General features: G+C 41.1%; 2 protein-coding genes across 2 annotated transcripts; both read right to left on the bottom strand.

Moving 5' to 3' along the window:
* Nucleotides 1-754: 754 nt before the first annotated feature.
* On the bottom strand, nucleotides 755-18,209 carry nomo (nodal modulator). Its single transcript, XM_061083488.1, has 31 exons — nucleotides 18,009-18,209; nucleotides 17,364-17,453; nucleotides 17,239-17,284; nucleotides 16,755-16,855; nucleotides 16,308-16,414; nucleotides 16,116-16,188; nucleotides 14,898-15,050; nucleotides 14,492-14,629; nucleotides 13,913-14,002; nucleotides 13,698-13,803; nucleotides 13,434-13,584; nucleotides 13,150-13,327; nucleotides 12,700-12,841; nucleotides 12,425-12,556; nucleotides 11,151-11,287; nucleotides 10,980-11,067; nucleotides 10,719-10,782; nucleotides 10,522-10,617; nucleotides 10,182-10,403; nucleotides 9,838-9,920; nucleotides 9,447-9,606; nucleotides 7,949-8,075; nucleotides 6,375-6,488; nucleotides 6,094-6,221; nucleotides 5,411-5,552; nucleotides 5,134-5,217; nucleotides 3,815-3,925; nucleotides 3,592-3,693; nucleotides 2,628-2,747; nucleotides 2,341-2,433; nucleotides 755-1,856 (listed from the first exon to the last, which is right to left on the bottom strand). The coding sequence occupies exons 1-31, from the start codon at nucleotides 18,162-18,164 to the stop codon at nucleotides 1,725-1,727; spliced, it is 3,666 nt and encodes a 1,221-aa protein (XP_060939471.1). The 5' UTR covers nucleotides 18,165-18,209; the 3' UTR covers nucleotides 755-1,724.
* Nucleotides 18,210-18,359: 150 nt separating this feature from the next.
* Nucleotides 18,360-26,381, bottom strand: LOC133016182 (transmembrane channel-like protein 7). Its single transcript, XM_061083489.1, has 16 exons — nucleotides 26,263-26,381; nucleotides 24,620-24,884; nucleotides 24,306-24,454; nucleotides 23,998-24,153; nucleotides 23,826-23,911; nucleotides 23,608-23,753; nucleotides 23,378-23,525; nucleotides 22,882-23,064; nucleotides 22,604-22,749; nucleotides 21,830-21,944; nucleotides 21,422-21,519; nucleotides 20,186-20,369; nucleotides 19,965-20,095; nucleotides 19,565-19,720; nucleotides 19,393-19,471; nucleotides 18,360-19,282 (listed from the first exon to the last, which is right to left on the bottom strand). Exons 1-16 carry the CDS (start codon nucleotides 26,276-26,278, stop codon nucleotides 19,091-19,093), a joined length of 2,250 nt encoding a protein of 749 aa, XP_060939472.1. The 5' UTR covers nucleotides 26,279-26,381; the 3' UTR covers nucleotides 18,360-19,090.
* Nucleotides 26,382-27,876: the final 1,495 nt, after the last annotated feature.

The raw sequence follows: 27,876 nt of genomic DNA, 5'->3' as shown, positions 1-27,876 counted from the left end.
ACATTTTATATGCAGCTGATTTGACGAGAAGGAAGGTTAAGGAAACTTATTGATCCCTAATTTAAATACAATATAATTTTGTTCTTAAACACTTAAAGAATGAGGAGATCTGCAGTTCCTGGTATCTTCATGAAAATATGAATGTCTAGCATCACAGTGCCCCCTGGAGCCAAATCCATTAAACTATCCACTTTTTTTCAAGTCAAACTTTATTCATTATCTCAAAAAGAAAAGAAAAAGAAGAAGTAGATTCTGATTCTGAGCGAATGACAATCCCACCCCTCCCCCTCCCATCCCCACCAAACTAATTAACTCCCCCTAAATGTGGACTAATTGGAATATCTTTTAACTCAGTAAATAATCGGTGGCCTTTTCATCTTTCAGTGAGTGTCGGCCACAACACTGAGCGCACCAATCCAATGCAGGGAAATAATTAAGCTCCACAGCATCCGACAGCAGAGCAGTGAGACAGCGAGCTTCAGAAAATGTAAGATTCTGTCTTATTGCTCAGAGTTTAACTCAAGGTCGCGACCATCGCTTTGTAGATGTTCGCACTCGTTTTTTTTTTACTTCTGTGGGGATTTTAAATGTTACTTCACCGTGTCGTCCATCACACACTTCATCTGACAGAATATCATAAAAAACAAAAAAACACACACACTTGGTAAGACATTCACATCTGATTAGACTTCTGTTAATAAATTAATCAATGTCAGTAAGCCCCCATATCCCCCCCCCCCCACCACCCCCCCATGTTACCCACAATTCCAGCATCTTATCCACTGTCACTTTCTTGAGCCAAAAGAGAAACAAGTCAATCTTGCATCGCACTGAACAGCTTATAAATCACCATCAGGAGTGGATGAAGCGCATTTCTATGACCTGTGGGTGTTTTACTTTAAAGTAACATGGTTGCCAATGGTAGATGGTACATCTTTGGCGGTCCTTCACACACAGATAGCAGTCATACAGTCGCTTATTGGTGATGGCATTATAGCTTTCAAAGCAGTTCAAGATCAAGTCAATGGTTCAACGTTGGGACAAAAAAGGTTTTGAGCTTGTGAAATGTTGTTTTAGGTCCTGGTCACATACATGCAGCTTCAAAGGGAACATCACGATGCTGAGATTTGATTCATGTGTGACCAGGCCCTAAAATCTTAAGGTTGTATATCAGCCGTTGTCAACCTGTTTAACGTTTTGTGAAAAGTTTTATAGTGTCTAAATAAAACCTGTTCACAAATCCCTGGTAGTTCTGATTAAATCGTATTGAGTTCAGCCGTGTTCTGGACATGGTTATCCACAGTAACTGATCCTAAACCAGGTTAGGACAAACATCACAAGGAAGTGCTTTCAAAACACAACAGATTTTTAGCAGATCTAGATAAATTACAAATGTATAAAAATGGCTCATATTGTATCAAATATTCTCAAAACTTCGACAATGAGTGTTGTGGAAAAAAAGGTTCAAAAGGAAAAAAAAATAAAAACCTGTAAAATGTCAGCTTTCAGTTCAGTGAACCTGATTGGCTGATGAGGTGTGGTAATGCGCTTCGAGTGGTTTTATGTTGAGCTTCAACTTGGGGCCGAATCACATCTTTCGTGGGCTAAACAGTTTACTAGCGCCCATAATTAGCCACAGCTACTGGGGAAGTCCCAGTGTTTGCTGAGGATTATGGGAGCTGGCGTGTTGTTTAGCAGACAAAGGTGTGGTCTGAAGTGGGTCCTCATGTGCGCCGCGCTTTCTGTCTCTTGGCCTGACGTTTGGCTTCATCCAGAGCAGCGTTGTCTGCGCTGACCTGGCTCATGCTCCTCACTCCCTGAATACGATTCACGAACTGCAGCAGGAGCGGGATCACCTGCGAGAGAGAGAGAGGTGACAAAGGGCATCAAACTAAAGACCTCCATGCAGTTTATAAGTTTGAAATGTTAATATATAAACCCTTGAATAATTAGGCCATTTATGCCTATCAAACATTTGTACTGTATAGATTTGGAGATTTTACAAAGTAAAGTCCAACATATTTACTGTATAGATTAAGAGATTTTTCAAAGTAAAGTCCAACATTTTCACTGTGGAATAGAACATTTCAGGATACTTCAAAGTACTGTAAAAACACCTTGCTCAATAAGTTCAGAGAGAGACTAATGACAATGAATGAATAAATAAGAACTGATTAGATTACATGAAATCTAAATGATGCTTCATCTCAATTTAAATTTTAGGATTTGCCATAATAAGGCCAAAGTCCAGTGAATTTTATACCAACTTCATGGAATCAGAAATGCAATAGTCGAGTAGGACAGAGCTCTATGCACATCGAGTGTGGAGCAGGATTTTACCTTCTCGTGGTTGTATGCTGCCAACAGGAGCAGCAGAGTGAGGGGCAGAGCTAAGTAGGAGCCTTGGGCAATATCCTGGTCAGGCACTTTACGCTGTGGGAAACACACAGAGGCATTTATATATAAACACAATGAGGGATGAGACAACAACCCAATCAATACTGTTTCTCTCCTCGTCGTGACTCCTGTTGTTCTTTGTCTTTGCAAGGGAAACAGAGCAGAGGCTGCTACAGAGAACAGCAGATATAACTCAGTTTGGTTTTATAACAAAACCATCCGTTTCTTACAGTGGGGTTGAAGGTGAGCGTGATGTGCTTGTGGTATCCGCTGGAGGTGAAGGAGACCTGGGGCAGCGTGAAGTCATACTGGGAGCGGGACAGTGTGGAGTACAGCATCAGAACGTAGGTCTGGAGGAGACGGGGAGAGAGATGACTTTAGATCGAACAGCAGCATGTCCCGGGTCACAGTTAAGTCTAAAGCAATCGATAGATTTAGTGAACCATAAAAGCTCATTAAGATATGAATCGTAGTCGTGCAAGGGTCCATTTTTGCAAAAAACGCCTGCACCTGGACCCGACCGACAATTATCTTCCAGTCAAATCCAAACCCGTCCCGTGACTCAACCTATAACCCGTGATCAGACACACATGCTACATACACAGTCACCCACACTAATCGGGTGACGGCCTCCTTTTTCCTTTCGTTTTTGTGGTCAGCTGCAGCACCTGCGTCTGACAATGTGCTTCCTTCTTGGCAACGTGCTGAGCTACCTTGTGACTATGAAAAGCTCAAACTTTGATTAACAAGCAGCAAAGCCATTGAGGACGTATTCACCACTGACCAATGTTGTTTTTATGTCATCCTTTGATGTACTAGATGGCTTGTTTTCTGTTTCACTCACATAACTCTTAACACTGAAATGGTCAAAGGTAGTGTTGCAGGCTTTCACAATGATTCAAGTCCTTGCACCTGACTAGGCTTCATATAAGCTGAGGTGATTAGATTTTAAGAAAACTGCACAATTGTTTGAATTTCTGACTTATAGATCTATAAAAAAAATTATAGACTTGGGCTCTGACCCGCTGGACGCCCATGTGATTTAATTTAACCTGTGAATTCATAGAAATCATGTTTTATATCCGTTTCGCAGTTTTTTGGGGGGTTACCCACCACTACTCTGCCGTGAATAACCGGTGAATAATGTCGATTAGAAAAAATCTGACTTTTGGATTAATGACTACAAGCTGATACCTCTCCGTCCCTGTCCAGAGGAGGGAAGTGGAAGAAGAGTGACTGTCCCAAAGAGACGCTGTTGATCGGATTGTCCATATTGTCACTCTTATACAGCTTCACCTGCACACACCAGAAGAAGAGAAAATAGAAGAAACAAAGTGAGTAAAAACTTCAACCATGTGACCACTGAAGGGAAGATTCAGAGATTTATAAAATGTAACATAAGGAGAATCAGTCGTACCGACAGTGTTGGGAGGTGTTCAGGTGACGTGATGACGTTCCCGCTGAGGTCAAACTGATTGATCTGTCTGAAGGCGATGATGTTCACCCCTTCAATGTCATCGCTGCCGACCTGAGAGTGAACACACTGAGCTGAGTGAACAGATACAACCTTGAACTCCTAATAATGTCGGGAGAAAGCTCCGTACAAGTCACACAGTGCGATAATAACAGAGAATTAAGTGGAATTAAGGCATTTCCAGTCTTGCAGGAGAGATTAGGGGGCCTGCACTATTCAGACAAACTCAAATTATGAACCGAGAGGTTTTAACTTGCAACAGGATTATCGCTGCTTTTGTTCTGCCTATGGAAAAGGGCACATGTGATAAGGCTGCTGATGAGACACAATCACAGGGTTCCCACAGTCATTTTACAATTCAATTACTAAAGTATTCATGACTGTGTTACTGCAGCTCAAAACATAAAGGAAAGGACTACAGAATTACAATATGTTATTGTTCAGGCTGGATATCTGCTCTTTATATTCAAGTGGAGGTTCAAAGTTCGGTCTTGACTGTGGAAACATCAGCGTAGGAAGCAATTTCACATTCAGGTGCATTAAGTGGCCATTCGGGAGCTCTCTGATCGTAACACAGTCATCGAAGTCAAGAATGAACTCTGACCTTGAGCTTTAGGATCACATGGATGAGACATTGTTAAAGTGCTCAGACAATATTTATGATTCTGTGACATCTAAGCAAAAAAATGCCTTCTATAGTTTATCTTGTACAACATGCATTTTAGGGCAGCAACTAATAAATATCTTCATTATAGATGCATCTATCCATTGTTTATTACTTGCTCATTCAGTTTAATGTAAAAAAAAACCTTTGTCCCTCACAATTTCCCCCAAAACACTTGTTTGGATCAACCAGTTGACTTTTTGACATAAAGAACAGCTCATCCGAACATTCCAGAGACTGAAACTAGCAACAGAACAGAAACAATTAACCAATAGTCAAAAGATCAGCTTTTTTAATTTGCCTTTCACTGTGAGATTCCAAACTTCTCCTTGCATGTTTGCTAAATCCAATTGAACACTGAGCAAACATAAGAATGACTAAATATAAATATCTGCATCATCAACAATTTGCCTAGTTAGCTGAATGTTGCATTTAGGTTCTCCAATACATTGAAACAGATAGTGAGGTTAGACTCTTTCTAGAATTGCTCCTCCTAATATATAATTTGTAGCAAATTATTTTAAGTTATCTTGAATTCTCTAAAAGCTGAAGGACAGTTTGCACATCTGGACAGCAGTGTGGATCTTTTGCTTCTTACCTCTACAGCTCTGTGTTGAGGTAGCGCCCTCTCGATGTGGTCGTTGCCTTCAGGGCGGAGCTGAATCAGGTAGGTGCAACCCGGCTGCAGAGAAACATTAAGATTTCCAGTAAAAGGACCAAGGCAACAGAGCGGCAATTATTCATGCAATGCCAAATGCTGATTAGACAAATTAGTGCACCAGCCCAGTCACCAGCCTCTTTCACCAGACACAGGTTGATGACCAGACCAGTGTGATACAGTTCATTCTAGTTAGAACAGTTTTAAGCATCCTCACCAGCAGACCCCTGAGTCTGAAGCGTCCCTCCTCATCAGTGACCGTGTCCTCGTTGTAGAGGCTGCACTCTCCCTGACCCACCGCCTCCACGGAAATGTCCCGCTCCGCATCCCCACTCAGAGACTGCACTGCTCCGTAGCAACTGGGGACAAGGGTGCAAGACGATGAAAAGACAAGTGTGGAGGGGACGTTTCGGGATTCAACGAACTGCAACAGCTAGCAGGTAAGAAAACAATACTGTGTAGAAGTTTTAGGAATTAACAACATTTAGATTCTAATCCTGCTTATTAGGGAAGTTTGTTATCAGACCAAAATCTCTTCTGTACCTTGACATTAAGCCTGAAACAGATGGTCAGGCCGTTCTGAGCTCAACCTCAAGGAGTCAGTGTGGGATTACAAGAAGATACTGAGGCAGACTAAAAACTGAAGAAATGGGACTAGTTCTCCAAGATGATTTCTCTTTACTTTTAAAGGCAGGTCCAGGATTGATTAAGGCCTTAATCTGTTTCCTGTGTTTAGTAAGTTTATTATGTCATCATATCATAACATGGCACCGTTCTTTAAACCATCCCTTGAACTTGTATTTCCTAAAACTTTTGCATAATACTTTACAATAGAGTGACAAAGTAAAGATGGTAACCCCAACTAAACAGGAAATGGCCATTTATGGTACATTTGTTTACCTGTACGCTGTCTTAATGCCGATTATATCGATGCTGAGGTTTTGACCTTCCTCCACAGAGATCATCTGAGATGCCGGCTCAAAGCGGAACTCCTTCATCATGGGTTTGAAATAGTACTGGCCGGGGCTCTGAGGATACAAGAGCAGTGAGCAAGTCAAGACACATTAGCTAGAGCACACCACAGATCAAAACACCTCACGGTCAGCTTTACAGCTTGGAGGACTGATATCTTACACCACAGAAAGAAAGTACAAAGGTGAAAGCAGAAGCTGGATCCCTACCAGGTTATTGAAAGTGAGCAGGCCAGTGTCCTGGGTCTGAAGGTTGGACCGAAACTGTCCACCACTCAGAGACAGAAGGACCCCAGAGAGGGGCTGACCGTCCTCTGATCTGATCTAATGAAGAAGTGAAAGAGAGAATGTGTTAGAGCTCACATCATGATTTGACAAATACTTGACTTGACTATCTATCCACCATCATCTATCATCTGAATTTCCCTCTGGGGGCAACGGACAATATTTTGGGGCTTCTGGTGTAGACAGTGGATCCGTCTTCCATTCCTCATTCATTGTTTACAGTCTAACTCAGTGTTTCCCATTGATTATCTCGACTGTGTCGACCTGCCATATTCTCATTTGTCCTGCCACAGTTTCATAATGAACAAAAGCATTTTTCACAAAACATTTAAAAGATAAGATAACTTGGTGTGTGCAGCGCTATGTGCCGCCTGCTCATGCTATGGTCCATTACGTTTTCATCATCCACGCAGTCAAACCTCATTCTTTCAGTTGAAATTGTGGCACGCACTGAAGTTCTTTCTCAAACGAGAAAAAATATATTTCACTCTGTAGTTTGTGTACCCTTCACTCGGAATCTGTTGCGTTCCAGATCGACCTTCATGCAAATGCAAGTGTGTCTCTGTTACTGCTATTCATTGAATTCAGTCTGAGGAAAACGCTGCCGTTTAGTTGCTTTTATCCATGAGTTGAGCGTTTCTCAAAGCAAAACACAAACAGTGATACTTTTTTTTAGGTGTTTTAGGTCCAGACAACATTTTGACTAATCTCTATAAACAGCCATCTGTATATGAATGAAGCTGATGCATTTCAGTCAGAGTGTTAAGGCTCTTTTGCTCTACACACAGACAAATCCTGCTCAAACACGAAACTGATTTCCGGCCCCAAAATCTCATCCCTTACTTACACTATCTGCAAATTCACATGAAGAATATGTTTATAGAGATTAAATGGAGCAAAACTCGCGCAGACAAATCTTGAAAATCATTTAATATCTCAGTCATGGCTCAAGTGCGAGAGGCAGATTGTAGAGTCGTGGGCACAATCAGGCTGACAGGTGAGTTTAGTGTCTCTGATGTTCCGTTTCGGATAAGATTTACAAAAGAAGGATAAACAAGGACACACAACTCTTTATAAATGCTGCACAGACGAGTTCAAAGCGGTTTGTGACACAGAGGCTGAAAGGGAAACAGACACTGATCATTTGTGCCAGGATCTCATGGTAGCTGCAGATAATTGCGGACCCTTTTAACAAAGGCAGCACAAAGGCGAGGCACTGACACATAGCAAAGCAGAAACCGATTCAACTATCATCAGTGGTATTTTCTCCTAATTATATTTTACGAAAACATTCAGCAGGAACTAACAGGGGCTTTTCGTCATGTCATTCTTCGTTCGCTTTAAACCTGATTATCAGAGAGAGCAGCAAATGGGAACAATGAGCTTTAATTGTAAAGATGGTGAAGGTGAAAGCATCAGCTAACTAATGTGGGTGTTAAAGTGGCTGGTGATTACTGGGATGCGATACCTATGTGAGTGAGGAGTGTGGTCTCATGTACCTTGAAGGTGACACCAGCCAAAGCGAACGCCTTGAAATCTCCTTGAGTTCCCTCCACAGGACTCAGAACGAATCCCTCTTTGCTGGCACTAATGTCGTACTGCCGGTCGCTGTGAAGTGGACCCACACTGGAGCAAAGACAGGAGAAGTATAGTGGTTATAGCTACATGTCTATAAATAAAGCTATTATGAAGCGTAACTGTGGCACCCCCACTTTCAGCACGGCAGTACATTCCCATTCATTTTCTCCATGTTTCAGAAAGTCCTAATTAAAAGAGTTTTAAGCCAGGCCAACCAGCTACGATATGAATTGTGACCATCAAACATTTGATTCAGAGACAAAAAATGTTGGGAGAATTGAAGAAAACATAAAGGTACCAGACTGTACACAATTTTAAGTTAATAGAGCATTTAATCCCAAATAAATGAGAATAACCTCTGATAATGAAATGACAGAAAACACAACTCTCATCAAGATCCAAACATTATTCTCTGGGAAAATAGTCAAAAACACCCTGTCTCACAATGTTAAACGGAGTGAAAAAATAATTCTGCACCAAAAATTGAATGGGTAGTAAAATGGAACGAGAATAGTGTTATGCAGCATATAATAGTATTTCGGGACTTTTATTTTGTTAACAGTGAATAATTGTTGTCATAAAATCATAAAGTCAGGTACGGTTTGAATTAAGCCAAACGATTTCTGTAATGTTTGTATTAATTGGATGTGACGCTGCATCCATTACATTCAGCTCACATTTACAACATATTGTCCTGAATGTCATGAACAGCTGGAGGTCAAAGAACATATTTATCTCAATCCTGTTGCCTTATGGGTTAGAATGATTTTTCCAGTGATGAGTGAATTTTTTAATTTTTCATAGAAACAATGGCAGTAGAATAATCTTTATAATACGTTTATACCGGATAAACAGCCATTGCACTGCCATGCATCCCAAACAAAGCTCTATTTCCAGCCCTTATCATTTATTGGCATGTTGTATTGCATCCGAATTTTTTTGGCTGAATCAATCAAAACAACAGAAGATACGTAATAAACAATGGAGATATAAAGTTTATAATACAGATTTCATGATGCAGTTCTCAGCCTCGTTACTCTTGTGTTGCAGTGTTTAGCATCAGGCTCTTTTTAACCAGGCTGCAAGATCCCGTTGGTTTCTCTGGCACAAACTGAGATTTAATTATCTCTTTGGCTGACCTCCTTTAACAGAGCCGTTTAAAACCCATCTCAACTCTCTGGGCCTGAACAGCAAATTATTTTAGGACCAGAGCTTTAACTAGAGCCCACACGTCACTGCTGTGTCTACACTTGCTCTGGCCCTAATGTATTAATGGATTCACCATTTAGTGTATAATGACCTGCTAAGCACTTTTACTCATATGAGAACTTGAAGATAGCCATTACTGTCAGATAAAGGCATCAACCCAGGAGCTTTACACACTTTTCATCTCCTATTTTAAGGACTAGGTTCACCTACCTGTATGATCCCTCCTCGTTAGTGGCCACAGTAATGAGAGGAGCAGAGGCTCCTCGTTCAGTGATGGAGATCCCAACACCCTGAAGCTCCGGTGAGACTTTGCCCTGCAAGAACAGACCTGCACGTCCTGCGATGTCCACCAGCCGTCCTGGACAGGACTCTGTCAGAGAAGAGAGTGTGATGAGTCCTCAGGTTGCTTGTTTTTCATGATACAGAATATCAGGGATTTTATGGTTTCAGTCGATTTTTCTCCACTTTCTCTGTGTAACCAATGATGGTAGAGATACATTATTATAACCATACAAACAAAATACCTAAAAAGCTGCTCTAACAAAGACAGGTAAACAGACAAACTTTATAGATTTGTTAGAATGTGTGTGACGAATTTTACCTCCGGTGATAGTGGCCTCTACTTCAGGTGGGTAGAACAGCAGTTCCTTGGAGGAGGGAGTCACAGTGATCTTCTCTCCGGCCCTGCACAGTCATGTACAGTCAATATTTACTCACTGTATCTTTACATTAATTCAATTGGGGTGGTGGAGGTTCTCTGCTCAGACACAATCACAACAGCAACGAATCCTTGTGAGGATTCAGGTGAGGGGGGGTGCAGCAGGCAGAGGCAGGATGTACCATATAGGTTCATTCTAGAGTGAACTGAAGTGTTGCAGAGCTCAACCTTGTGAATTCGATAAGTGTAAAGATGATAAAATGCAGTGAAAACCCTGAGTAACTGACCTGGCCCAGTAGGAAAAATCATAGTGGAATGGGCCTGTCAGCTCATCAGCCTTCTCTTGGATTGGCGGGCTGTCATCCCTCGCCCCTCCCTCCTCTTCGGCGGCACGTCGCTCCCGCTCCTGGCGGCGGAGCTGAATCTCTTGCAGCTGCTGCTCCTGCCGCTGCTCCTCCAGGCTCCGCAGGGGACCCAGCACCAGCGCCGGCTCGCTCTCGATGGACGACCTGACAGAGGAAGGGCAGATGCAAAAAAAAAAAAAAAAGCCAGTCATTTAGATTTATGCTCAGCAATGAATGTTAGTGAATGTCAGAGAAAAGTGAGCACAGCCATGACGAGTCTCACTTGATGGTCACTGTGACGTCCAGAATCTTGTCAGTGGTGATGAGCCCAGTCATGTGATGCCGCACTGCAGTGAGGGTCAGGATGCTGGGAGCCGAGCTGTTAGACACAGGTCAACATTCATTACTTTACATAAATGTATGGAGGGAGGATGACTCCTTTAACCCAGAAATGAATGGACAGAGCATGTGGTTACTTACGTATCGTAGGTGTAGAAGTCCTGTTCAAACTGATGGCAGGAGCGAGGGGTGACTTTGTAAACACCTGCACAAACCATTTTTAGTTGATTAATTACTTTGCTCCAGTTTTATATTTAGGTAAGTCTGACACAGACCTTTTGGCTCAAAGCACTGTGCTCTAACTGTACTCGGGGGAACAGTTGGTACCCTGATGTTTTCTTTTCTCAATATGCTAATTCACACTATGTTTAACTAATGAGAGGTGAGGAGAGTGAACCTCACCGGGCTTGGAGAGACAGAAGCGGTTCACGCCCTTAGAAAGGTTGTACATGCCGACGTTCTCAGGTTTGCTGCCATCTTGGAAGAATTCCTGTGCAGGAAAACACACAGTTAGAATCACAAAAATAACACACACCAGGTACTGGTTCTGTGGTCAAGTTACTGATTACTAACCAAAGTGATGGCATGGGAGAGAGAGCAGCGCAGGATGTAGCCAATCTGTCTGAACTCAACCCCCAAGGCGTCAGAATCCAGAATCTCCACTTCAATGGACTTGTTTTTCCAGCACCATTCCTCCTGCGAAATACTCACTGAGAGGAGAGAAAGAAAAAGTAACAAAAGAGTTAATATTTGTTGTAAAGGATTAAACCTGTCAGACTTGCACCAGAGTAAAAAAACCTAAGCTGCCTCAATCAGTGGAAGTTGAGTCTTTCCTCAGGATCCTAATTATTTCCTTCAAGCAAATGCTGAAGAAAGAACACTTCTTGCACAACTCTGGCCTGACAACACAACAAGCTGAGTAAATGTGCTCGAAAGATGCTGTGTGTGCAGTTAACTTGTAGTCACACACATAGATCGTGTGTATTGAACAGTGAGGGAGATAGATGTGGCACAATAAGGTGCAGAAACAACAGCTAAATAATATGAGCTTCCAAATAGCTGCTGCTAAAAACCCAATTATGATCGAAGGACGGTAATTACCAATTGATTTTCCCACAGTCGTTAAGGGAATAATTACTGTGATTTCTTCATGGATTCTGAAGCGGTGGAGGAATCAGTTTATTTACTGCCCCTGCTCTGACTTCTTGCAGTCCAAAGCTGTGTGCTGACTATGCATTCAAGCTCCACATAAATTATGAGGCTCTTCTAGAACAAGAAAAAAAAAAATGCTTACAACTTCTTCTCTCTGATTTGTAGGGGCTCTACTGAGTCCTAGATATTACTGACAGGGCTGTACATTCTTTGCACACTGGTTCTACAGATGTTGCACAGGTTACAAAGTTGTAGCCCGAGTACACATCTGTTACCATCTCTGAAAACAATCACAGGTATAGTATAACCTTAAACAGGTCTTTGACAAGCAAACAAATACCAACCATCAGCTACTAACCCTCTCAAAAGAGAACAACCTTGTGGGGTCATTTGTTGGGGGTTTGATTTATGATGTGAAAATACAGCTTCATTTTCCTGCATTAACTGTTTATAACCAAGTTATGTCGGAGCTAACTAATTCAACGTGCTGAGAAACAAAGGGATAGATCAGTAGAAATCGTGGGATTTAGTTTCAAAACTTTGCAGACCGGACATGGTTATTACTCACATGACAGACTACAACTACCAGTTCGAATAGCAATTTGTCAATCACCTCACACAAAAGCAAGTACACACACCCTTAATATCGGTCCACGCACAGGTACAACAATGAAAAGTATTAATCAAGTCCTGACCTTTGTATTTCCCAGGCAGAACGTTGTCGAATGAGAAGTTGAGGATGTCATCGCTGCCAGACAGAGCCACCGCCTTTCTCTCTCCCTGACGACTCACTGGCTGCAGGGTTACTGAGAGGTCATCACAGGACGCTAGAGGTCAACAAGAAGACAAAAGGTTAGATTGTGTAAAGACAAAACCATAGATTTAAAATTTCTTCTGGGCTGAATCTGCGTCAAATCAAATCCCACAAGTCTGTTTTATTAATACAGGCGATATGTAACTATGCCCTTACCTAGACAGTAGACTTTTCCAGAGACTGAAGCCATGAATTGGGTGAAGAGGAGGTCAGTGAGGGGCCGGTCCACGAGGGAGACCTCCAGGGCCTGAGGCTGCAGAGCCAGACCTGCTTTCACCTCCGCCTCAGGGAGAGACACCTTAACCCACGGGAGTGGAGGCAAAGTTATATTGTTGAAAACCAAGTGTTTCTAATACTACTTCATACACACTGGAATCAGCTACATCTCTCCCAATGCAGTCTTAAAACCGTATAGCATGATATTTAATTATTCTAGAGCATTTCTGAATATACAAAGAGGTACAGCTCAGCCTATTGTCCATTTCATCAGTGTCTACAGATGTAGACTAAATTTGAAATGATATGTTATATAAGGTTTTAATTCAGAGAATGTCATCCTAGAATCTCAGCAACCATCAGTACTGTTAGCTGGTATTATAGTCTTACATGGACGCTGTAGTCTCCAGGTTTGGCCTGAAAGCAGAAAGCCCCCTGAGGGTCGGACTCGACGGTCCGGCTGGACGTCTTGTCCTGGTCCTGCTGTGTCAGGGTGACCTTGTAGCGACCCTGCTGCTTCATGCCCTCAGGCAGGCGGCTGATGGAGATCTGGCCACAAACACTGAACCTGGTGTGGGACAATACACGGCTTGTTTAGCAATGTGGCAACTGACAGCACTAAAGCTTACTTTCTGCAATTACTTATAATTCGATATTTTTATAAAATGAAATACCCTGCTGTGATGATGTCAGGGAGTTGAGGTGTGTTGGGGGCAATTTTCACTGTGATTGGCTCAAAGAACATCAGCTCCTTGTTTACACGTATGGTGTAGGTACCAGCTGTCATGTTCTCCAGCCGGAAAGAACCATCCTCCTTGCTGATGACTGCGAGGACAGAGTGTGAAAACGTGTTTAGTTAAAAACACTCAATGCACTTCCACGATTTTCAAGTTGTTTAATTGTTGCTTTGTTAGTGTGGATTCCTATTGTACCGTTACCTCTGATGTTGTTGTTGATGGACACTGTAGCGTCTGTTACACCCTCCCCTTCGATACTGTTGAGAACTCGGCCTGTCACGGAGAAGCCCATGACTCGGAAGATTGGCTGAGAGGAGCGACAGAGACAGCGCGTCAAGGTGAAGTTACATGTCTGATATTAAATCTAACTGTTTAAATGTTCAAACATGATCGATGGAGATAGTGTTATGCCTCACCTCAAGCTTCAAACTGTTGTGCTCAACCTTGAAATTCATCCTGGACGGTGCAACATCAAATGTAATTCTTTCTCCTCTGTAGAACGGCACCTGAAGGGAAGAAGTTCACAGAAGCAGAATTAGAGAGAAAAATATTTAAGTGTGTAAATTGTATAAAGATATGTATTTATAATAATATATTATATTTACTTAGATAAATTGTATTCCAAATCATTAAAACGTTTTATAATTTGAATACTAGAAATGATAAGGAATGAAATAGGAGTACAATTGACAGCTCTATTACTGAGGGGATTCTAGTTGATTCCGTCTTTGTCAAGTTTACTGTAGTTTTACATTAAAGGTTCAGTGTGTAGAACTTAGTGACACCTGGTGGTGAAGTTGCATGTTGCAGCTGAATACCCTTCACCTCACCCTACCCTTCTAAACATGACAAAGAACATATGGTAGCTGTCAGTTGTCATTAGAACTCAAACCAGGGGAAGTTGCAAACAGAGGCCTACCAAAGCATGAGAGACTCACAGGACATAATTCCTGCAGGTAAGCCAGGTCACTTTGATCTCATTAAAAAAACCTCACCACTGTGTACTCTCCGCTGGGCAGAGAGGGGAAGACGAAGACGCCATCTTCTCTGGACAGAGCGCTGCACAGGTAGACCAGGGCGCTGTCCCCAGGATCTGCCCCTTCCACTGGGGTCATGTTGCAGCCAGTAACATCCTTCAAATCACAACACACAATCCACTCAGTCCATCAACACTTATCATCACTGTTCTCTAGTAAAAAAACAAAGAATCAAAATACAATTTGATATTCTCCTGAGAATAAAAATCCTGATTTTGTCTGTTTTCGGAAAAAAAACGAGATTCTATGATAGTTGAGAAAGACAAAGAGCAGTAGAAATTATAACAATAAAAGGATAGATTAGAGAAGCAGTATGACGACTTCATCTAATTCACCTCCTCAGTTTCTATATTAATGCGTTTACCTCTCTCCTGACTGCGGCCGAGTACAGCAGGAAGGTGACCTCTTTCATGGGCTCTCCATCACTGCGGACCTCCCCCGAGACATCGTAGCCTCCAACCACCAGATGGTCTGCGGCCAGGGCATTGGCATTGGAGACGTGCACCGAGGTTGAGCTCTATCGGAGGAAGGCAGAGGTCACAACGAACGTTACAGCGAAGAGTCAGAATAATGACACGGTCATGAGCAAGTTAATTACTGCAGGAGTAGATTACGAGTTTTAAAATCTGCTAACCTGAAAGGGATAATGGGTGGATAATGACTTTTTTATACCAAGGTGATGCCAAATTAAAAAGACCACTGAGATTGTGCAGTCTCTACAGCATTGACACCAGTCCGACAGAGACTGTGATATGTTGGCAGCCAGCAGAGTGCTATTAAAGACTGAGGGTGAAAATAATGTTTCACACACACACACACAGGTCTGATTTTACTAATCTCAGTCGAAATCATCATAATGAGGTAGTTAATTTAAGTTTAATTTGTATCCCCTACAGAAGTTTTTCATTCTTTTTGTGTATGACTAATGACAACAGGAATCTAGCTGTGATTAATTTCTAAGTGGGGAAACACCAGTGGATGTAAAAGTTAGTATCTTAATATTCGCTTAACCTTGTGTCCCACCAGTGGGACACTTTGGCCAAACTGAAACCCTCCTAATTCTGTATCACTGCAACAGCTGATGACACAGAATCAGTTCAGATGAATCCAACGTTTTCCATAAAAAAGCCTAATATTCTCTTTTATGAACCAAAAATAACCCTCAATATCCTCCAAACACCATTCAAATATTAAGATGTACCATTTAAAAGAGACATGGGTTATGACTGTAAACTAAAGGGGTTAAAGAACGGTAAGCTTATAATTTTGGTGTAACGATTTTCTCAGGACTTAAGCACAAAAATAAGAGTTGTTAAGCGTTTAAAAAATATTTTCCACAACATGAAAACTTAAATATTTAACAAAGACAAACTAGATATTTAAATCGGTAAATATTTTCCAGAATTACAGATGAACATCCCACAGACTTATTCTAATGATCACATTTGGGTATTAGAGCTCGGGTAAAGGATAAAACTGACAAGAAGCCAAAGAATCTGGCAGCATCCCAGTAACCTAATGATTCGAGTGCATACTAAGAAGCTTTTGTCGCAAAGGCAATTCCTGAAACAAATACACTAACCTGCTCCAGAGACCAAGAGGGATGGGAAGCTGTGATGTCATAAGTTCCAGGGAGTACTTTGAGGAAGGTGTACCTGTGTTAGCAAGACCAAACAAAAGAAAGGTCTTAAACCATGACATATTTTAATGTTCAGGTGTTTACTGCAGAAGCACCTGTGCACATCCATTGAACAGAATGGTGCAAGTCACTTACTTTCCTCCCGGATGTGTGACAACACTCTGGAGTTTCTCTGCTGTTCCCTCTCGGCTCAGTTTGACTTCTACTCCGGCGGGGCCCAGGAGATGGCCCTTACTCAGCACCTGAACGAGACACAGCACATTAAGAGGTTAAACACGTGACACAATAGCAAGAGAACACTTGTGATAAGAAAAAGCAAGAAAAGGCTTGTATGAGGGTGGATACACTATCTAAACACCTTAATCTGGTGTGTAAATAAGAACTGAAAGATCTGAAAAGCTGATGTATGTGTGAGGGACTGATTCTGTCAAACACCGGAGCACTCTTTTGCAATGCATGAAGCTGCAAGACTTTTAGACATCAGTGAAATTGTTGAGATATAACCACCGTTTTTTGTACAGTTAAATTTTGAATGGTCTTCAAGTCAAGTTAAAGGGGAAGAAACTCCGAAAAACATCTCACCGTTCCCAAGACTGAAAAGCCGGTGAAAATGAAGTTGATGTCTTCCTCTTTGGTGCAGATGTCACTGACTCCATCCACATGGAGGTCGACACTGGTAGGCTCTGGTGAGATTTAAAAATCAGACATTTAAAAGAGTACATGGATGATGCAAACAACCTCTAGCAACAGCTGGCATTATTACGTCATTTTCAGACATGAACTCTGGAGAATGTTCGCACAATTAGGTCGGGTCTTTCTTTCAAGATGGCCATACATCCATCTCCAATCTTTGAATTGGAAAGGTGAGAGGTGGCGCGGCAGGCACGAGACAGGTGTAACACCAGCGGCCGCACTTATCACTTAAAACTCTATCTTTTCTTTTAAATATAAGTTTGGCATTCTCACACACAGCCCCTCCAGAGGATGTCCGCAGATTATCCGGAGTTCAGTCTGAAAGGAGCTTACAAATGTGTGAATTGTGAGGGTGCAGCTGTGAGCGTCTTACCAAAGCTCCACCCAAGAGGAGGTTCAATCTTCAAAACAAAGTCTCCCTGCATAAAAAGATAGACAGGGATTAAAATCAGGAACCGGGTCTGAGGAGTAAAATACTGGAGTTAATGTTTACCGTACCTTGTCGTAGAGTGGGATCATGAAGTAGCCATTGATGGGAGCACAATCGGTTTGATATTTCAAGGATCCTTGTTTGGTGTACAGTTTAATCTGTGAATGAAAGAGGACACGGGTTGATCATACTACAATTCATTAAATGCTGGAAGACTAGTCAGTGTTGACCTCTGAGTTAAATGGACACACGTGTATCAGCTATCATCAACATGAGGAGCAGTCTTGCTGGGATTTAGCTCTTTCCACTGATTACACCAAATGGCGAATCAGTGGGAGCCTGTGAATGAGCAGGGATTAGCAGTGATGACCAGCACTTAACGTCTTCCTCACCCCCGGGCTTAAGAAGAGCGAGCAGCCATGTGTAACACTCATGTTGTCTATTGATTAACCTGAGTGGGCTTTCTTTCCACCGTGACTGCCAGCAGAAAACACACGAATTAGCTCAATAGCGAGCAGCTAAGTGTCGTATAAAACCTCTAACGCATTAATAGCTGCAGAAAGCTCAATGAGTTGACATATGGTGGTTTAATGGGCATTTTATCCAATGTGTCATTCATTCAAGTGAACCGTCAGCCTGCACCTAACCTTTAGCTCGCTGCGATTAACCGCTAGCCGTTAGCTCGCTGCTAGCCGGGACGTTTGCACTCTCACCTCGATCAGCGAGTAGTTGATTTCCACGTCGGACTTCACGAAGCCGCCGCAGGCCACGACGATGACATCCGAGGACGCGGTCCAGCACTGGGAGTAGAGGATGCAGAACAGCACCCACAGGGAGCCCATGTCGGCCCGGACTGTAACTCGCAACATGTTTGGTGTGTGTCAGGATCCCGGAGACACAGCACGTTCCTCTGGTTCCGCAGCAGCTGAGCTCCTGTCACTGTCCGACCTGTGCTGAGCGGCGGCAGCGACCCCTGCCGGGACGGAGGTGCTGCGACTCGACAGCCAGGGTGGAAAAGAGAAGGAAGGAGCCAAGGCAAAAATGAGCTAAACACAGTTATTCAACTCATTTCAACATTTATTTTATTTTATGTAAATACTCACATATTCAAGATAGTCATATAAAAGGCACCTAACAAAAAATACACAGCATATTCACCCCAAATCAACCTAAATCTACTACTATTACAGACACACCCATCCCTCCAAGTTATGTTAGAGCTACAAAAACTGAATGCAGAATTGGTAAAGAGGTTTGATACAGTTTAGTGTTGTGAAATGTACCAATTCTTCTAATCATGCTTAGACAAAATAATATCGATACAAATGTTAGGTTCAAAAACACAAAAGACATACAATAAATGCATAGTACGTAAGATGTACAAGTAAGAAAAGACTAGTGTTAATACTTTTAAAGTGCATGAAATTGAGAATGTTTTTTTCAAACTCCAGTGGTTAAAGTAATCAAGTCCTTCTCAGAAGGAAATGATGGGAGAGAGCGTTAAGTAAAAAAGAAGGAGAGGAGAAACACCACAAAAAACCTTAAACCTTTTGGTTAAAAAATACTTAGCATTGCAGTTTCTTAATAGTTTTATGATTGTCAAGATTGTCAAGATTGCCAAGATCACTGAAAAGGCAAGACAATTTAATGCCAGCTGGTCCACAGAAGCTCTCAAGCTGTAGTGTTTTCACCAAAAAAAACATTTAAAATATTGTTTCAATAAGTCAATAAGTCAATAAGTCCCCATTTCAGTACATCTGTCCAGTCCTGCATCTGATGTGCATTGAAAAGTCTTTTACACATGTGTGGAGGAGTCTGGAGGTGAGTGTGCGAGGAAGAAGGCTTCATTGAAATTGTTGGAGAAGCTGGTGTGGTAGCTTGGGCTGCTGCTGCTGCGGTGCCGAGGGTTGGACACTGGAGATTTGACGGATGAGGGTCTCTGGGCCTGGCACAGCTTCTGGATCAGGAAACGTTTGTCTCGACCCTCCTTGAAAAAAAAATGACACACAGTTTGAAGTTTCAACAACAGATGAGATTACTAATGAATGACATGGCGATCTTCTGAAAATGTATTCTTGTATTCTTGTGTAACGTTACCATGACTAGCTGCTCCCTTAGCTGATTGATGACTCTCTTGTGAGCTCCCGCTAATGCGATCACATAAAACATGGCCAAACTGCAGACAAAACAGACATTTTGTCAAAACAATATAACCTGATGGAGACAAAACAACTGTTGCTTAAAGCTGAAAGTTGTGACTGAAACTTACCACGTAACAACAAAGAAGGAGATGGCAAAAGCCTCTGATGAGAGAGTGAGGAGCACGGTCCGAACTCCATCAGGTAACTCGTAGACTGTTGTTGTCAGCACCTCCCAGGAGGTGGTATAATTAACGAATGGTCCACAGGCCTGGGAACAGTTTATTCTAGGGAAACCGGGAAGGTTGAATATGTGTAGATGCCAAAAGAACACATCAGAAATAGTAATGAATGATTCTACTTTTTTAAATTTACTGATATGCAGAAGAAAGAAATGAGAAACATCATGTCTCACTTTATATTAAATGGAAACTCATGACATAACACTGACCTCTGATGTCATTACTTGCTCTTGAGGTTCAATTAAAGCCTCAGAGACTGAAGTTAAAACTTAATATGGTCATTACTCACTGTGCTACACTGACAGCGATGGGCAGACAGGCCAGAGCTAGACCGATCAGCAGCACGCCAAGGAAGAAGAAGTAGGAGCGAGAAGCCCGAAATGGACGTGTGGCTGGTCTGCAATTATTTATCAGTGATACCTTTGAATAAAACGGAGAAAGGGAGCAGGTTATAAAAGCTGTATTCCTGGTTTTAACCATGTAAATATATATTTCAGAGGCAAAAATCACCTTCTTAATGTAGAAGATGAAAAAGTATTTGATGGTGCAGATGGCAGGCAGCATCGGGCAGTAGAACGTGCCGATCCAGCATATTGTTTGACCGTAGACGATCTCAAGCACATTCTGAGGAATGGCAAACTCCTGCTGGCCCCACCACTTAGTCAGGCCACAGTCCCAGTGGTTCACTATCAGCCTGAGTAAATACAAGGACATTGATAATAGATATGACTGAAGAACACGGAACAGGAAGTTCAGCAAAAGAAATAAAAAGGGTATTACCACCCTGAAGTTGTAAGCCTCTGCCAACCAGTGCAGTATCAGTGTATAATGTATTTTCTTCCAGACTCATATAAGGTCACTGTGATCACTAATCACTTAATATTTGAGATCAAGTGAAAAATTTCCTAAAAGGCAGACTTGACATATCTTGTTGAAGAAGCCAAAGCATGTTTTGTGAGGCCAGAGTAACCTTAAATTTTGACCATTGTCCACCCATATCTAATCAGTTAATTTGTTCGTCCATTTGTGCCAAATATGAAAGGATTCTCTTTAGTTGCTCTTAAAGGTTCAGTGTGTAAGATTTAGGTAAAAGAGATCTATTGGCAGAAACTGAATATTAAAAAATCCCAGTGATGTTTTCACTAGGGTGTGTTTCATCTAAATTGTACAAATAGTTTTTTTCTTGAACACTCTAGAATGGGCCTTTTATAATTAAATACTTTATATTAATATTGGGAGTGAGTTCTCTTTACAGAGGCCGCCATGTTTTTTTTACAGTAGTCCAGACTCAACAAACTAAACACCTTTTGAGTTTTTATGACATCTGAATGCAGGTACTCTTTCATGTTTAGAAGGCTGGGTGAGGTGAGGGGTATTCAGATGCAAAATATAACTTCACCACTAGATATCATTAAATTCTACACACTGAACCTTTAAGATAACAAGTTCTCTAGGTTAAAAAGGGCTTTGTGTGGTCGCATGACGTTGACCCTTGATCTTAAACCACCAAAATCTCATCAATTCATCTTTGAGTCCAAATGAATGTTTGAAACTTCAAGAAAATTATTGACAAATTGTGTTCACAAGAATGGGATGGACAGACAGACAGACAACACAAGAACGCATCTAAAGCCTCTTTTAACTGCCATTTGTACACAGAATCAGAATAACAGAGGTTGTTTAGGTTCGATTGAGATCACAAAGATGATGATTATTTTTTTCTATTGTGGGAACACAAGGACTTACTTTCTGGGAAACTCCACGAAGATGGTGACAGCGACAATAATAATGAAGTCAAAGATGGTGAGTTTGTACATCTCCTGTCCCACACGGGTCTCCCAGCACTGTGGAACATAGCCAGGACACAGAGAGGGACAAACAGAGAGATTTTACACCGTATGTAGAATGATATACACCAATGTGTTGAAAACAAAAATGGGCCCCCTTATCAAAATAAAATGGCTAAATACACTCTGAGTAATGTAAATGTAAAGAGACATTAATGATTAATACTCTGAAATGAACTTTTCATAGTTTAAATCTTGAGCATTTAGCTACTGTCTATAGGGAGATAAAAGTGAGTTTGCACTGGCACCTGCAGATTACGACAAGAAACCACAGAGTTCTGTACTGGAATAAAAGAAAGTTACTTACAGAATAAAGCACATGGTTGTAGCCACAGATGCAGGGATCCTCATCACATTTAGTGATCTGAGACCAGAGAGAGAAGAGCAGCACCCCAATACTGGTCAACCGCATGAAGACACACCTGAGAAGGAGGGAAGAGTGTAAAGTAGGAAAGAAAGGGCAGCAATTATCAATCTTTGGTTTCACAGGTAAAGGTCTCCTCACTTCACCTTGGATAACATTTTAATTAGCCTGTGGTGCATTCAGTCCCTATGGAGCCACCCTCTGGAATTATCTTCCACTCTACTAGTTCTTCTACAAAACCATCTTCTTTAAAAAGAAAGAAAAATTGGTGTGTGATTAATAAATAACCCTCCATTTTTATTTATTGCTGAATCAATAATGTTGTCATTTCCTTGTTATATTATATTTTGTTAATGTATTGTTTGTTTTAATTGTTTATCTTATTTGTTTTTATTTGTTGCTACTCTCTTTTATTTGTTTTCAGGGAGGAATGTGTTCCACTGAGTGGCATTCTTTGTCTGTTTTATGATATTATACCTGTAATATCTACGTAGTTTATATATTTACATCTGTAATTATTTTTACTCACGTATTTTTTTATGAAATGAATATATAAATAAACTTGACTGGCAGTTCTGCTATTTAGAGTGTTTCATCTTTTAGATGATAAGCTCCGATTGGAAAATATAATTACTTTTCCTTATCATAGTGTTTGTATCCTAATGCAATTCCCCATCAATTAAAAGTAAGTGGTCAATAAATGGAAGTATGTTCCACCTCATGAGAGTGAAGCGGATCTCGAAGGCCGGGGAGTAGTCCTCGAAATTGATGATGACGGAGAAGAGAAGGGGGGTGATGAAGTTGGCCAAGGTGATAACTATTGAGGGCAGATACTCATAGATGAGATCCACAATGAAATTCCCCTGCAAAAGAGAATAAATTACAATGATTTGATGACTACTGATATCAACTTTGTCTCAATACCTTTTTTATAAATAACCTTTAGTCTTTTATTTTATTAAATGTTTTTCATGGATTTGATTGGATTCCATTACCTTTGCATAATTCACTTGTGCTTCCTGGGAGAAGATGGTGGCTTTATAAATGCTGTAGAAGCAACCGGCCAATACTCCGATGACAAAGAGGTTGAGGATGAGGCGGATGAGGTAAATCCGACACTTCTCTTTGCGTGTGCGATCCGCTATTTTCTGCTTGATCCTCTCTTCTTCCAAATCCGTCTGCAGATATGATTGTAAAATGAGATGGAACACATTTTTTAGCAAAGAACACTGCATCAGTCTACTCAACTGAGAAGAGCTTTTTGAAAAGATCCAAAATAAAAAAGAGATCTCCAAGAAGAGACATGAAAATCTTATAGAATAATAACCAATATATAGATCATAGTAAGAAACGGCTGTAGGTTGAACTGGGTTACATGTATCAAAGTAAAAACAGGTTTATTGTCCAGATTGAACCGAGCTTCTCTCAGCAATGCAAATGACCACCTCTGCCCTCTCTAATGCATCATGTTACACAGAATGATGGACTAACCCTGAGCTCATAGAGCAGACTGCTTCTCTTCAGCCGCGCAGCATTCACGTTGGTGATGCAGAAGTCCCAGCCGGCAAAGATCTTGTTGCAGAAACTCTGGAAGCGATCCTCATCCGAAACCAGGTTACGTTTGAATCCTGAGGCCGACCTTGAGGAGAGAAAAGCGTACTGCCACAAACTGATCGTTCAAGTAAATGTAAGTGTGTCATGACTTTTGGTCTTATCAGTACCTTTTAACGATCCAGATGAGACTGAGGAACAGGTACGCTATAGTGGCCAACAGGTATGCTAGTGGCAAATTATAAGTGGCGTTCGGGAAGAGGATTTTGTCAACCTTGTAGTAGCCGTAGAAAAGATAGGTCTGCTCCAGAAAGCCCTGTAGATGAGGCACAGTGAGTGACTGAGGAAACAGCATGGGAACTGTCAGATGTAAAACATAAGGACTTACTCCCCCAGACAACAGATCTGTTATGTGCTCATGAAAGATAACCAGGCCTCGTCGAGCACTGCTTGGATACACGCTGCACACACTGCCTGTGTGGAAACAGTTATTTTTTATGTTTGAGACCATTTTATGCTCAGTTTATGCTCCAGGTGTTAATACACTAGTATCTTCGCACCATCATTCTGGTTGTAGGTGGTGTTCCCTGAAGAATGGTGGGCGATGATGATGGGCAACATTACGAAGCTGAACATGAGCAGAAAGATGATCAAGTTGAGCACGACCAGGAAGCGCAGGAAGGAGAAGTAAGACAAGATCCCTGTGCCGAACATCCCTGAAGGAAAGGAGGACATAAAACTGAACAACAAAACCAAAGTTTGTCCACTGTCGGAGTATTTCATCATTATGACCATCCCGAATAGAAATCAATAAATGTCTCTGAGGTTAGATACAGTTTTCTGGCAGTGATCGTTACTCATCTCTCACCCTCTATCAGGTGGATGTCTCCCCTCCAGAGCTGCAGGGAGCTCAGCCAATCTTTGGCATCATCCCTCAGCTTCCTCAGATTCCTGCCGGTGTTTTGCTTCCACTGTCGCCAGCTGCTGAGATCTCGAGCCTCCTCCAGCTGCTGCGTCCTGACAGGTTACACAGTCAAATGCATCGCTTGTTGAGAACTTAGCAGACTACAGGCAACCTTTTTTTGAAATTAGTGATTCCTGAAACAATAAGTTAACTTTAAAAACAGAACTGATATGTTTCACATTGACTTTGTAGAGACGGTATAATGGTTTCTTTCCTACTTGTTTCTACGTTTCTCAGCCATGGTCCTTGCCAGTTCCCTGATGGGTCTCTGCTCCGTCTGTGCCTTCTGCTTCTCGTCCAGTCTGCTGACCGTGCTCACGCCCCATTTCCCGCTACCGGAGGAGCTGAGCCGAGTTCTAGTGCTGGCCTTTCGCTTGTTCGTACTGGTGGAGGACTTCCTGCGGTACAACAGGGACTGGTAGCTGGGGAGCTGGTCCAGCAGTGAGTTACTGGCGACTCTTCCGCTACGATCAGTGTAGAACACTTGAAGAGGTGTAGAAACAGGATTAGATCTCACAAAGGTGACAAAATGTTCGATCATTTGGTGTTTAAGGCTACCATTTCGTCAACAGTTCCAATATGGTTCAAACTGACAATCAATCAAATTAAATAATCAATCAATTAGTCGACTAAAAATGTATTAATGTGCAGCTTCTTTGATTATTAATTAATTGTTTGAGTCATTCTTCCATTAAAAATGCAGGGTCGAGCTTCTCAAATCTGAGAATTTGATGCCTTTGTCTGCCATATATAATAGTGAAATTTAATATTTGGGATCTTGAAATTCTAACATGCATTTCTTTTGTTGACAAAACAATCAATCGATTAACAAAACAGTTTTAAATCTGCAAATTAATGTAAAATAACAACGACAGCTGCCAACAGTCCCGATTTAGAAACAAATGTACTCCATGTTAAATGCACTGTAGTCGGAAAAATCAAACCAGCTTTACTAATTTATTCCAAAGCAGAATATGCCTTTTCAATTTGTGATCAAGAAATATTCTCCATCATTTCTAAAAACAGTGGTTCTACGCCTTTGAATAATTGTATTCAAGTAGTTCATCTTTGCCTGATGAGCAAGACATTTTCTGGATGAAGACGATTTAGAGTACAAAGTTATACAAGTTCTAAAGGAGGGACTTTTGTTATACATTATTTGATTCCCTACTGATCTTTATTATCTTGTGTGTGACAGAGAACATCTGTATTATTGGGGGTACTTTCAACCAGCTCATATCACTAGTGGATAAAATCACCAGTTGAATCACAGCGGGTCTATAATCACACAGCATGCAGCCGTACGTGCTGAGGACCGGATCATTCATTCCCTGTGATTCCCTTGGCTTCTCTGATCTTATCACGAGAAATCACAGGGAAATGTGTGTTTTGGATGAATCAATAGTTTACAACACAAACATCGCAACCGAGCTGTAACATTAAAAAACACAAAAGGAGTCAGTGTGTTGCCAGTGACAGTCACTCAGTGTAGGTTTCCAGTGTGGGAAACAAACACTGATCAGGACGAAAGAAACGTGTCTCCCTTGTTTTGAAGTGTTCAGCATCAACAACAGCAACACGAAGAGCAGACTGAGCGAGTAAAAACACACAGAGGGAAGTTTGAACAGACACATAAACGAATCTTGGTATACTCGTAAACTTGTGCTTATCTAAAGGTCATTTTGAAACTTCATTATAAGTCGTAGGTCAGAGTTGTCAGCCTGTGGTTAGAAGCTGTTCGATCCGAAAGTAGGAGGCTAGCATTATTAGCCTCGCAGCTAATGTTGAAGTAGTTTTGTTTTAATGAACTTATTAGTGAGAACAATATTAGAAACACACATCACACTAACTCCATGTTTACCTGAGTCGACCTCCATCGTTTCCTCCTCCGGAAGAAGAGTTTTTAGTGTTATTAATGCTGTAGTATCACAGTTAGCGAACAGTGAAGCTAGCAGACCTGGTCCATCGGGATCTGTCAGGAGGACAACACAGAGGTTTCCGCAGATCACTTCCTGAATGTGACCGCAGCTCCAACACGAGCCACCTCCCACTGACGGCTCCTTACGCTCTGTGGTTATCATCCCCGTCCCTCTCATTCTTTTATTGTTGTGTTTTACAACGATTAATACTTGTAAGAACTACCCTCGAAAATTAAATCGAGTTCAATTTAGCCCAAGTTGGAAAACTTGAACGATGCACATAGAGTGAACGAATAAAAAAATATTACATCTTATTATTATTGCGGAATAGAAGTATCAGAAATATGATTATCAACAACCAATGTTTGTTTTCCAAATGAGCAATACACGTAATGTCAATGTGAAAAAGTGTAAATAACTTCAATATCAATCATCAACAAAACCCTGTTTATGAAAGTACCAATATCAATAGGATAGATATAAACATGCTTAAGTATCAATAACCTGGGTATTAACATAAAATATTACAATCACCTGCGTATTAACATACCAACAAATAACTAACTTTGGATAAATCATCAACAAAATAACAGATATTAAAGAATAAAAACGTAAATTTCTGTGTATCAATAACCTGGATATTAACATACAATAGTTAAATAACCTAAAGCATCAACATATCCATAATCTGGATATTGACATAACTAAATATTAGTAACCTGGATATTATGTCAACAATCAACAGTAGCCTGTATATGAATGCTCCGGTGTATCAACACACATAAAGTATCAATAACCAAGATATTGATGGACCATATTATTCTGAAGCTGGATATTAATGACCAACATTTAAAAAAACTGGGTATTAATGTACCAGTGTATCAATAACCTGGATATTAACATACCAAAGTATTTATGACTTGAAAATCAATGATCAACTGTATCAATAACCTAGATTTTAACCTACCAGTGTATCAAATAACCTGGATATTAACGATCATCAGTATCAAGAACCTGCATATTAACATACGAAAGTAACAATCACCCATATATGAACTTTGGTAATAATGCTCAATAGTATCAATAACCATTTATGTTTTATATTAATTCGTTAATTTAATTATTATTAATTTGTCCTTCTGTCTGTATAAGTTAAGTCAGTAAGCAGCAGCAGAGGTACAGCCTCTACAGTAGATTGAGCACGGACCCTTGAAAACTTGAATCTTAATCAGAATGGCAATTAGAGTTTAGCCTTAGGGGTTTAATTATTCGTGTCACATCACAAAGTGACCACATGAGATTTACATGTTGTATATAGGAGCGGTGGACTTTAGCACTCACTTCCTGGTAGTCACACAGTTGTTCCTCTCTCTCCTTCTCCCTGTCGGACTGTGGCTGTCAGGTGGACTCACACTCCTCAGGCTCAATCTACCAGGATTAATAGAAGGAGCTACTTCCACACCAGGTACGCAGAATTATTTAATACAATGTTTAATGGGATTTTTTCTAAAGTATATAATCTATTGATTGTAGACTCTCATATATTAGTAGTCCCT

Source organism: Limanda limanda, chromosome 2, assembly GCF_963576545.1.
Source record: "Limanda limanda chromosome 2, fLimLim1.1, whole genome shotgun sequence".
Classification (NCBI taxonomy): Eukaryota; Metazoa; Chordata; class Actinopteri; order Pleuronectiformes; family Pleuronectidae; genus Limanda; species Limanda limanda.
Note: the sequence above shows the minus strand (reverse complement) of the source record. Positions and strands in the feature narration are given on the sequence as shown.